Source organism: Oncorhynchus gorbuscha, linkage group LG02 (assembly GCF_021184085.1).
Source record: "Oncorhynchus gorbuscha isolate QuinsamMale2020 ecotype Even-year linkage group LG02, OgorEven_v1.0, whole genome shotgun sequence".
Lineage (NCBI taxonomy): Eukaryota > Metazoa > Chordata > Actinopteri > Salmoniformes > Salmonidae > Oncorhynchus > Oncorhynchus gorbuscha.
Window position 1 is genome coordinate 68025292 of NC_060174.1, and position 12671 is coordinate 68037962.

The 12671-nt window shown below is 45.5% G+C and overlaps 1 protein-coding gene across 50 annotated transcripts in view; it reads right to left on the minus strand.

Moving 5' to 3' along the window:
• Positions 1-1673: 1673 nt before the first annotated feature.
• The window catches only part of LOC124008017 (protocadherin gamma-C5-like), a 138990-nt gene continuing 127992 nt past the window's right edge, over positions 1674-12671 (minus strand). For 17 of the 50 annotated variants that reach the window (XM_046319071.1, XM_046319041.1, XM_046318985.1 and 14 more), the window contains exons 2-6: positions 7767-7828; positions 7407-7481; positions 5894-5950; positions 4831-4940; positions 1674-4005 (exon numbers count right to left, since the gene is read on the minus strand). In XM_046319071.1, coding sequence (XP_046175027.1) covers positions 3758-4005; positions 4831-4940; positions 5894-5950; positions 7407-7481; positions 7767-7828 — 552 coding nt within the window. In that variant the 3' untranslated portion in view covers positions 1674-3757. The remainder of the gene's footprint in view (positions 4006-4830; positions 4941-5893; positions 5951-7406; positions 7482-7766; positions 7829-12671) is intronic. The other 33 variants (XM_046319229.1, XM_046319201.1, XM_046319139.1 and 30 more) reach the window with 2 other exon arrangements.

The window sequence follows — 12671 nt, forward strand, 5'->3', positions numbered from 1 at the left end:
ATGTGTGCATACATTCTACGTATGGGTGGTCCCGGGGATCGAACCCACTACCCTGGCGTTACAAGCGCCATGCTCTACCAACTGAGCTACACAGGACCAAACCCATATCAAGGCATTATGTAGGTTGTCATACTTTACTAACATCTACGTTGTTAAAAGATGACATAAGTCATTAGGATGTCATTCATTACAATGGCGTTACAAAGTGTCCACAGTTCAGGGTAACTCCTCCCCCTGCAGGTCACGGCTCTGTCCTCGGAAGAGAAAATAACTGTAAACGGCTTTGAGTTTATGATCTACTTCCCAAATCTCTACAGAGCCCTATTCTGTTTCACGTCTTTCTGACGTCTTTCTGCCTTCACATTCCCCAGTTGATTAAATGTTGGCTGAAAAATAGGTCAGGTCTGATTCAGAGCGCTATGGATTTAAAGAGCCCACAGAACTGCTCATCTTGGTAGAAAAGAGATTTCTGAGCATGGAGGGGAAAATGGACTGGGATCCATCACTCAGCTAGCAGTTCATCCACACACGTGTCATTCTATGTTATCAATACATGAGCTGAAGAGATTCACTTAAATTGATGGTCTTGCTAGGTGCTGAGTTGCCAAGGGACCTTATTAAGTATGTATGAGGTTTGGAATGCCCAGGAGAAAAGAGACAATAGACGTGTAAAAGTTTAGAATGCTATGAAGTGGGGGAAAACTATGGGGTGTGTGAAGTTTAGCATGTTATAAATGGGGAAAACTAGGCGTGTGCAAGGTTTCGCATGTTATAAACATGGAAAACTAGGTGTGTGTGAGGTGTAGCATGTTAGAAACAGGGAAACTAGGAGTGTGTGAGGTTTAGCATGTTATAAACGGGGAAAACTAGGCATGTGTGAGGTTTAGCATGTTAGAAACAGGGAAACTAGGAGTGTGTGAGGTTTAGCATGTTATAAACATGCAAAACTAGGCGTGTGCGAGGTTTAGCATGTTCGAAACAGGGAAAACTAGGATTGTGTGAGGTTTAGCATGTTATAAACGGGGAAAATAAGACGTGTGCGAGGTTTAGCATGTTAGAAACAGGGAAACTAGGAGTGTGTGAGGTTTAGCATGTTATAAACAGAGAAACTAGGAGTGTGTGAGGTTTAGCATGTTAGAAACAGGGAAACTAGGAGTGTGTGAGGTTTAGCTTGTTATAAACGGGGAAAATAAGACGTGTGCGAGGTTTAGCATGTTAGAAACAGGGAAACTAGGAGTGTGTGAGGTTTAGCATGTTATAAACATGCAAAACTAGGCATGTGTAAGGTTTAGCATGTTATAAACAGGGAAAACTAGGCGTGTGCGAGGTTTAGCATGTTATCAACGGGGAAAACTCAGCGTGTGTGAGGTTTTGAATGTTAGAAACAGGGAAGACTAGGATTGTGTGAGGTTTAGCATGTTATAAACACGAAAAACTAGGCGTGTGTGAGGGGTAGGTAAAGGGTTAGGATCCCATCCACTCCATCGTCTGTGGCTAAACTGTGCTGAACAAAGAGTGGAATGATTCTAGCAGAGCCATGGCACCAGTTCAGTCAACTCCAACAGACAGGCTCCAATATAGCCTCTGCCATTAGCTATGATAATCCGCTGCCTCCTGCCAGCTAACAGAACACCATTCATCAGTAAAACATAACAAATTCTAAGGAGAAGACATGATTTTAGAATACATTTTTATTTGGAAATGTCAGTGTTCAAAGAGTAAACAAAAACAAACAAATTAACAGCGATATAAATATTAGCATATAAAATAAGTGTAACAGGGAGAAGCGCTAAGCAATTTAATACGAAAGATAATACAATAGAAGACAGAGGACTATTCCAGCAGAAGATGCATATATATTTATATCCATATGAGCAAGGGTTGCATTCCGTTAGCATAAACAATTGATAAAGATCACAAACACAGGAAGAGGTACAGGGAAATGGAATCACACCTTAAAGACATTCAGGTGTTGAGTGTTACACTTTAAAGTTTGGAGTGACCAAAGAAAGAATACGATAGAGAGAAAACACAAAGATATGCACAACAAATTTCACAAGCCTCTAGCTACGGCTGTCTGTTGAAAGTTTTAGTTTTATTTACAGCTCGGTTAAATCAGTCAGCTCAACTCTTAGTCACTACACCACTACATTTCATCTGAAACACATATTTTTTTTTTTGGTTGAAAAATATTCAAAACATTCCAATACTAGCCAGCTGTGTGGTTGTGGTCAGAGAGTGATGTGTCTCTCTAAGATTCATACAGACTAGCAATGTGTCTTATTTACATGGGGGCAGGGTGTCTGTGCATATGGGGTTTTGGCAGGTTATAGGATGGACTGAAAACATTATCTGTGCCCCGGACTAGGAGTGGAGAGAGAGATGGTCTCTGTCCATGATTCTGATATGTCCCTGAACTCCGCAACAAGGCTTATCCATAGGATTCTGTAAATGGTCCATACAGAACATCCTACGGTGCCTGGAGTTGTAGTGTACTGAACATGTGGTCTGGTCAAGGTTCTCCTAGAGAACTAAGGAATAAAGACTGTGAACTAAAAAGGTGATGAGAGCACATTTACCGGCTGTCATAGCCGGAGAGATACTGTACATGTGGCAAGAGGACAGAGACTGTCCACCCATTCCCCTCCCTCTGCCCTTACCACACTCCCAACCCTGGGGGCGTGTTCTCAGGACTGTCTATGAGCCTTAGAGAAGTCCACAGTGCAGAGCCAATCACACTGGGCCAGCCGGGCATAATGTTGATACAAAGAAACGCAGATACAATATCTAAATAATGTTGGTTCTAAGTTAATAAAACACTGATCCATCTTTACCATGTTACATTATATGAACAAAGTTATGCTTTAATGTCATACTACAGGATTCTACCAATAATGATGGAAAAAGGTGACAATCGTGGCTCAGATGATGTAAATAACCACAGAATCCTGCTTGGGCAAGATTTTAAAAAGCAGCTGGATACACTTTGATGGCCACCATTGTAAGTAACACTAAATCAGCATCCGTTCTTTTGCTTGCAAGTCATATAACTACATTGAACCTTACAGGCGTTTTAAGTTGTTAATGCTACAGTATGCATTCTCATGAAATTGGTACTTTCCTGATGAAGTTGAGCTAGCCTCTTTTTTTTAAATGTACGTGAGTGTCGGCTCATCTTCAGTGGTTCTTCATCTTCAGGATGAATCATGCATGTCTTGTCTATTTCATCCCTTAAAAAGAGCTAAAGCAAGTTCTCTAAAGAAACCTTAACAAGGTGTACGTGTAATCCGTGTCACCATAAGAAGCAGAACTACTTGGCATTTTAGAGAAACATCGAACGGTTTAATAAAACAAACCATCAGATAGTTTTTTTTGTTTTGTCTTTAGAATACTATAATACAGAGCTAGGTCCCTACATGAATTCCAAGTCCTTGAAATCCATCTGGATTCAATATAAATCAAATGTAATCTTCCTCCCCCTCCCACCCCACATAGAACACACCAATAACCTCTGCCTGAAGTAAGCTGTGATAACCATAGAAGCAAGAAGTACAGCGGTTGCCCACTACAAACATTTGCAAGGTGACATATGCTCACAAACATCCAAAATTCTGGGACGATCAGATTGAATAGCATAAGATAAAAACAAAGATCAAGGCTTCCAATGAGGGAGTACACTCGGCAGTATGGGGGGGGGGGGGGGGGGGGGGGGCAGGGTCTTGGTTTCTGTGGCGATGAGGCTTGGTGCTAGCTTGGCTTACTTCTTGTCCTTCTTGGTGGACTTCTTCTTGCTGGCGGGGGTCTGGGCAGCGTTGGGGACATCGACCTGGGGCATGGCCTGTGGCGGGCCCTGCAGGGCCGGCTGGGACATCATCTGCTGGGGGTTGGCCGTCAGGGTGGCCGTGCTGCCGGGGATGTAGACGTTCTGGCGGTAGTCGGGCACATGCTGCATGGGGAACTGGGCGTTGTAGCGGGGTCCAAGGGTCGCCGTGGCCTCGCTCACCTCTGAGAGAGAGAAGGGAGGGACGGAGAAACGGTTATAGCTGGGTGTGTTGTGATGCTGTGAAGAGAGAGGAACTCTCCTAACTGAGGGTCATTTCTGCACTGCATTGCAGCTCCAGTTCAGCACTGTTCCGAGCCAGCCCCTTTCTTCCCCCACACTCACAGCATATAGAACCTCCGCTCTCTCACACAGAACAGATGTTAACAACTAAACACGGGACATTCAGATATCATCAAATATAATTTGGAATTGAGGATTAAACTGACTAATTGCACACTAATAGAGAGAGAGGCAGTGTGCAGGTTTCTGGGTGACTGCAGCTATGGAGCATTTGAAACAAAGAGCTCTGTGTGCCATAGTCCTCGTGCGTTGGTTCATTCACACCCAGGGACTGCTGAGACACACTGTGGTCTATACATGTGTACTTGGCAGACCATCTCTCTCGCTCTGAGTCCTAATGGGGGGCACACAAAGGAAGGATGTGCTGTTTCCTTATCAACTGCCACTCTGATCTAATCAAGTTGCATGCACTAAGAATCTAGTGCGTGAGATGCTGCTCTCTAACAGGGCTCTCTCTGTAGCTCTACCCAGTGGCAGAGAGCTCTCCATCTCCCCATTGGTATGCAGTATCAGTCCTCAACAGAGAACAGAGATATTTCAGTGTCACCAGTCCCCTTCTCTGTTAGAATGCATGAACAGATGCTCTCTCTTTCCCTTTCCCTCTTTCCCTCCCTCCCATACAACTATCCATGGAGATAACCTTGTGAGGTAGCGGAAGACAGAGACAAAGAAATGGGATTTCTGGGATATATAGGCCGCAGACTCACCGTTGGCAGCAGCCATCAGAGCCTGGAGCTGTTCAGCCTCAGTGGGGGGATTGGGCCAGGGTCCTGTTCCAACTATAGCACCACCTGCCCCCTCAGGATGGGGGCCAGCTCTGGAGGAGAGGAGGGGGATGAGTCAGTATAAGAGATACACTCAAATCTCTCTCTTTCACCGTGACTCTCACTCTCTCATGAACACATACACTCTCACATAATCTAAACCTCTCTCTCTCACACACACACACACACACTCTCCTCCCATCATGACTGTCATCATGGTGACACCAAGCCTCCAGAAGCCATTTTGAGTGAGCACCTGCATCACAGAGCACAGAGGAGATGGAGGCTGGGACAAGACATTGGATCGGGAAGCGCTACACATGTTACTAGTTAGCACAGAGCCGCAATATGCAAGCAGACAATCACACACAGAGTAGAGACTAAACGAGCTGTTCGGATGCTATGTGTTAGAAAAGAGGGGGATGAGGAGAGAGGAGAGAGGAGAGAGAATGTCTGTATGTTTCATCAATAAGAGACTGGATTGTTGATCAGATGTTATCAATGTTCTTCTCAATCCCTTAACTTGCCACTGGTCAAATCTGCAATGTAGGATTGTGGAGAAAATGTTTCATTGAGTTTGTAGGGTTTATTACATCCATATGGGAGTCAGTAACACAAACACACACATGTGCGCGCAAGCTTACACACATACACTCACACACACAGATAGACAGAAACAGGCCGACAGAACCACAGGGACATGGAAATCTACACTACGAATAAAAGGACAAACTACACAGTTCAGCGAAGCCTCCAAACCCAAGTATACAACACAGACCACACAGCGATGCTGAGCTTTGCACATCTACGAACACCTCCACCGACGCCTCGACCCATTTCAAATACACAACTAGACGGCAAGAGCATGTACAGATTATCACATGTTCAACAGCCAGAAGCCAAGCTTGTCTACACACAGCTGCGCCAAGCCTACAGCCTGTCAGACACCAGCATGTATGAGAGCAGGATGCCGCCTAGCACAGTCAGCAAAGCCACTCTACTCTACCTCGCCTTGCCGTACGGTGTCCATCTCTGCTGGGTGCTGGTGCTGTACCTGTACGTGCTGAAACACAGACGATCACCTCTCACTCTTTCAGTCCAATGCCAGTCAGATGGACTCCTTCATTAGTCAACCAGGTTCATGTTCAGTTTCTATCTAATGAACTACACTGCATGACCAGAAGTATGTGGACACCTGCTCGTCAAACCAAACACCTCATTCCAAAATCATGGGCCCTTCTTTCTGGTATAACAGCTTCCACTCTTATGGGAAGGCTTTCCACTAGATGTTGGAACATTGCTGCGGGGACTTGCTTCCATTTAGCTACAAGAGTATTAGTGAGGTTGGGCACTGATGTTGGGCACTGATGTTGGGCGATTGTATGCTGTAGCGTTAAGATTTCCCTTCACTGGAACTAAGGGGCCTAGACCGAATCATGAAAAACAGCCCCAAACCATTCACCAAATGGTCCAAATGGTCATCACTCCAGAGAAGGCTTATCCACAGCTCCAGAGTCCAATGGCAGTGAGCTTTACACCACTCCAGCTGACATTTTCCACTGCACATGGTGATCTTAGGCTTGTGTGTGGCTGCTCGGCCATGGAAACCCATTTCATGAAACTCCCGACGAACAGTTATTGTGCTGATGTTGCTTCCAAAGGCAGTTTGGAACTCAGTAGTAAGTGTTTCAACCGAGGACAGACAATTTGTACACACTACGCACTTCAGCACACGGCAGTCCCGTTCTGTGAGCTTGTGTTGTCTACCACTTTGTTGCTACTCCTTGCTACTCGTTGCTACTCCTAGACGTTTCCACTTCACAATAACACTTACAGTTGACCGGGGCAGCTCTAGCAGGGCATAAATTTGCCGAACTGACTTCTTGGTAAGGTGGTATCCTATGACGGTGCCAGGTTGAAAGTCACTGAGATCTTCAGTACGGCCATTCTGCTACAAATGTTTTTCTACAGAGATTGCATGGCTGTGTGCTCGATTTTCTACACCTGTCAGCAACGGGTATGGTTGAAATAGCCGAATCCACTAGTTCGAAGGGGTGTCCACATAGTTTGGTATATACAGTGTGCATAGTGAATCGACTTCTATTTTGTGCCAGCACGAAATATAATTGTACAATGACAAATTACAAGTAATTGTCTTAATGTTAAGGAATCTACTATGACACTTTCTATGAATGATACGGTATATAATCAGTGGCTAATAGCTTCACAACACTCAGATGCTCAACAGTTTCTCCACCAGTAGAGCCACAGTCGGTTAAGCCAAGATCTGTGTGATAATCCAAGCATCTTTTGCTAAATCTATGAGGCACCACATGTCACATCAACAACTACTATTGCATTGTACCTGAAACCTCACTCACACTACAGCCATCGGATTGCGATTCATTGATTTCTTCTGCAAGTACACTTACAGCTACACAATCACCACAGCATCGACAAATCACTTCTACTAGTAGAACTCTACTAACACAACTACTGTATAACAGACGTTAGATTACCCATTATTTTGCCGGTCAGTAGTGCCAGTGTTATTGGATCTTTGCGTAGAGTAGTGGGGAACCAATCTGTACTGTCTGTTCAAACACACAACTGCCTTAGTCTTTAGGACTTTCAATGGAATGCATATCATAGACACACATGACTAATTCACATTAAGTAAAATGTGTGTGTGTGTGTGTGTGTGTGTGTGTGTGTGTGTGTGTGTGTGTGTGTGTGTGTGTGTGTGTGTGTGTGTGTGTGTGTGTGTGTGTGTGTGTGTGTGTGTGTGTGTGTGTGTGTGTGTGTGTGTGTGTGTGTGTGTGTGTGTGTGTGTGTGTGTGTGTGTGTTGTGCGTATCTTTAAATGAGCTGAACACTTACCCACTGGGTCCGGGTCTCTGTCCCTGCTGGGTAAAGCGCCAGTCATTGTTGGGTGGTTTTTGCTGGAGGAAGAGAGGAGTGGAAATATACTGTTAGAATATGTAGTGGCAGACACACAGGCTGCTCCTCCACTGATGTCTATGGAGGCATGTCATCTCCAGTCACCAGCACTGAAAACCATTTTGTCATTCAGTGGGCCATGAAGAAAGAAAATGTCACAGGGCCATGGGGAGAGGAGAGGAGAGTAAGAGAGTGGGAGAGAGAGAGAGAGAGAGAGAGAGAGAGAGAGAGAGAGAGAGAGAGAGAGAGAGAGAGAGAGAGAGAGAGAGAGAGAGAGAGAGAGAGAGAGAGAGAGAGAGAGAGAGAGAGAGAGAGGAGAGAGAGAGAGAGAGAGAGAGAGAGAGAGAGAGAGAGAGAGAGAGAGAGAGAGAGAGAGAGAGAGAGAGAGAGAGAGAGAGAGAGAGAGAGTAGTGTGAGAGAGCAGTATGAGAGAGCAGTGTGAGAGAGCAGTGTGAGAGAATGTGCGTGAATTATTGAACAAGCTATTGTGTCAGTGCTGTGCTTGAGCGAGTCCGCTGGGAGGAAGGATCATCAAACATACTCCTGTCACAGGCAACTTCAAAACAAGTTTAATAATGATAAAGCTTTAACTAGAGTTCTCCCAATATATTGTAAACAACAACAAAAAAGCGATCCACCCAAGCTTTATCTGCATTAGATTAGGATACAATATATCTCATTCAACACCCTAGATCATTAGCCAAATCCAGGCTCCATCTATGGGTTTAGTAGGGCTGTGCTACTGGCCAGTGCTGCCTGTCAGAAAGAGTCTGTCAGTGGGGCAGTAATCTGCAGCCCAGCCCTGCCTCACTGATCCTCTAAACCCTGGGCTGGATTACAAGGACAGAGCACTGCCAGGCCTGAAGCCTAGAGAAGCTCTTTGGCCAGGACTGTAATACTCTCATACACTGGACTACTCTCTGTGAAGGGTGATGTGCCAAGCAGCAGTTATTACTGTCGTTTTATATGAAGCTTTACGGAGTCATACAGTTCAATACACAGAAATGCTCAGCGATATGACAAATATAGGTCTGGTTAAGGCAGGTCAACCATTCTGGCATCCTTTCAGGATACAATAAAAGGCTATCCTCCCTATGAAGGTCTATTCCCATCTAAGTATGACTGAGCCTTGAGTATTGCCAGCTAAAGGAATGAGTCACAGACAGACAGAGAGAGAAGCAGACACTCTGTTTGGTGAGGTCATGAGAGGTGGCTACTGGCTATAGGTTCAGGGCAACAACCCCAATCTATTAGCTTCACCTCATTCAATAAGCAGTCAAAGGTCAACAGCTGACCCCAATATCCTCATTATATGACCTGTACTGCCATATACCCCACATCCTACTCATCATGTTCCTCCGCAGCCCCATCACTGTGCAAAGGAACACATGTTGAGTGAGAACACTCTCACTGTAATAGCCTGTCTACTACAGAGAGGTTCCCCCTGCAGTCCTATAAAATGTTCAGCCTCCTCCCAGGCAGACAAGAGGATTCACTGCCAAACAAAACAGTCTGTAGTTTACTGAGAGTTCAACACAATTAAATCACTCTGTACTTGCCTGAGAGGTAACCACGAGTGCTTTACAATTAAACACCCACATGCGTTCACTAACACAAATACATAGTCATGTTTAAGTCGGGTCTTGCCTCTTTTGCCAACTTAAATGAATACGGTATTCGTTTTGAGAGAACTCACCTTTTTGGCTTTGCTAGTGTGTTTGTTGGTGAGGGTTACACTCAGAGTGTTCTGGTTCATGATGGGAGTCTTAACGAACACAAAGTCCCTGTCACTGCTGGAGAGGGTGGGGTAACAGGGTCTGTAGGTGTGTGTGTGCGGCTCCTGAGGCCCCACCACCACTTTCATGTAGCGCAGAGGCCCGTCTTTATTGAGCTGCAGGTGGAGGTCTTTATGAGAGTGAGAGTGAAGGGCCTGCCTGGTGCCCGGGCCTAACCAAGTCAGGGTTCCTCTGTATCTCATCCAGCGCATCACCATGGCAACGATTGCCACCAAACACACAACCGAGACGCAGGTCAGACAGCCAATCAGGGCCAGGGTGAGGCCAGACCCCCCACTCTGTTGCCTGGAGGGAGCCCTCCTGATCTGAGAGGACGTGTCTGTACCCTTCTCAGACACAGTAATATTGACTGGCACACTGGTGGAGAGAGCAGGCATACCATTGTCCTGCACCAGCACTATGATAGTGAATGTAATATCTTCCTCCTCAAATCTAAGGGCTGTTCGCACCTCCCCGCTGTGGGCCCCAACATGAAAGAGCCCTGCATCCCTCCCAGAGAGACTGTAGAAGAGCCAGGCGTTGTGCCCACTGTCTTGGTCCACACACACCACCCTGTTGACCAGATGGCCTATGCTAGCCGAGCGGGGCACAGACAGCTGCAGCACACCGTCTGGGGGAGGAGCGGGGTAGATCAGGGCAGGAGAGTGGTCATTTTCATCAATCACAAACACATGCACAGTCACATTAGAGCTCTGTACAGGTGTCCCCGCGTCCTTAACCTGCACCTGCACCCAGAACACATTCATCTGCTCGTGGTCGAGGGCTCGCACTGCATACAGGTTCCCGTTCTCAGAGTTTATGTAGACAAAAGAGGACACAGGCGAGCCCTGCACCTCACTCTCCAGGATGGTGAAGGAGAGGTGAGCGTTCTGGCCCAGGTCCTGGTCGAACGCAGACACAGTCAGAATGAATGCACCAGGGCCATTGTTCTCCGCTATATCAACAGAGTAGGAGGACTGGGAGAAGAGGGGGGCGTTGTCATTTACATCTGAAAGAGTGATCACAAAGAACTGCTGTGCAGAGCGAGGGGGAGAGCCGAAGTCTGTGGCTGTCACGATGATGGTGTATTCAGACACAGCCTCTCGGTCCAAAGGACCGTCTGTCACCAGGGTATAGTGCTCCTCAAAGGGGGATATCAACCTAAATGGCAGCCCATGGGGGATGTGGACGTGAACCTCCCCGTTTCTACCAGCGTCCATGTCCCTGATACTTATCAGAGCTATAACAGTGCCTGATTCCACATCCTCCTGGACCATTTTAGATAGTGAGTTTATGATGATCTTCGGGCTGTTGTCGTTCACGTCTATTATTTTGATTTGAATGTGGCAGGAGCACTCCATGGCAGGGGTCCCTCTATCCCTGGCTTGCACAGTGATATCATAAATGTCCGATATTTCATAATCAACCTCCCCTTTCACTCGGATTTCTCCACTTTTGGTATCCAATGTGAAAAGTTTCAGCACTGTTTCTGAGGTGTACTTACTAAAGAGGTAAGATATCCATCCATTATGACCATAATCAGCATCCGATGCATTGAGTTGAGTCACTAAAGTGCCCTGTGGAGAATTTTCAAACAAACTAACCATTTTAAATGGTTGGTCAAATACCGGGGCATTATCATTGACATCTAGTATATCAATAACAACAGAGGTAGTCCCTGATTTGTGTGGCTGTCTGCCGTCTGCAGTCGTAAGCAGCAGGTGAAACACCGCCTGCTTTTCCCTGTCTAACGGTTTGTCCAATAATAACTCGGGGAATGTGCTGCCATCACTTTTTGATTCAAGTATCAATATGAAACAGTCGTTAGGACTGAGAGTGAATGTGCGTAATGAGTTGATGTCTACGTATAAATCTTGCGCGCTGTCCAAACCAAACCTAGTGCCCGGCGCGGCCGCCTCAGACACTTCAAGATAAATATTTCCTGATGGAAACTGAGGGGAATTGTCATTTACATCCACTATCTCCACAACAACACGGTGTAATTCCAGAGGGTTCTGAAGAACAAGTTGAACAGTAAGGGAACATGCCAAAGTTAATCCACAAAGACTTTCTCTGTCCATGGTTTGTCTGACAACTAAAACTCCACTCGCATTCACGTGAAAATACTTGGCATTAGACTCCGACATAACTCGTGGATTTCTGTTTACAAGCATTGGTATGTTGAGGCCCAAGGCCTTCGCTATGTCCCCGACAAAAGCCCCCGGTTTTAATTCCTCTAGTACGGAATAAGAAAGTTCAGCGGAAAATGATGCTCTGCATAATGCTGAGAGAAACAGACAGAACAGAGGCCTTCCCGCGGCCTTTCTCCTTGTGTCCAAAACTCCCATTGTTCAACTCCTCATGTCAGGAAAATAGCCTACTTTATTCTGAACCACACAGGTTAAAGAAATATGTCTGCTAGAGCTTCAATAACTTTAAAATGTCATATTGCAAAAGAAATACGTGAGGAGTAGCTAACACCGACTGCCTTGACGCGCAAAGTTCCTATAACTACTGAAAGGAAACTTTTTTTTCAGAGGTGCATGGGTCTCCAAACAAAGACAGGCAACTCTCCAATAGTAGTACAATACAAGGGGTCCTATTCATTGTGTCACATCTGCTATAAGCGCGCGTGCAGGCGAACGCACACACGAACACACTCACATGCTCATACACTAACAATAAAAGACTTGGTTCTGATTTGAAGAGTAACACATGTTACTTCCGTAAAGGAATACAGGAAGAAGAGGGCCAAATAAAAAAAGAAAAGACGAGGGAGATAATGATAATACAATACAAAAGTGTCTTCCTTTTTCTCCTGGACTTCTGGGGAGAAAAACATGCAAAAGCTTAGCTACATCTGGCAAATCGGTATTTGAGCCTTCGCGAATAGAAACTGAAACTATGCATGTGTCATAACACAATTACCGCGAAAGTAAATGAGTTGTCATACGGCCGGTCAACTGAGTAATTTAATAAATATTTAAAGCACTTGTAGGCCAATACCATCACAAACGCACACGTTTAGAATAAAATGCTTGATACCTTGAATTACATGCATTTATGTACC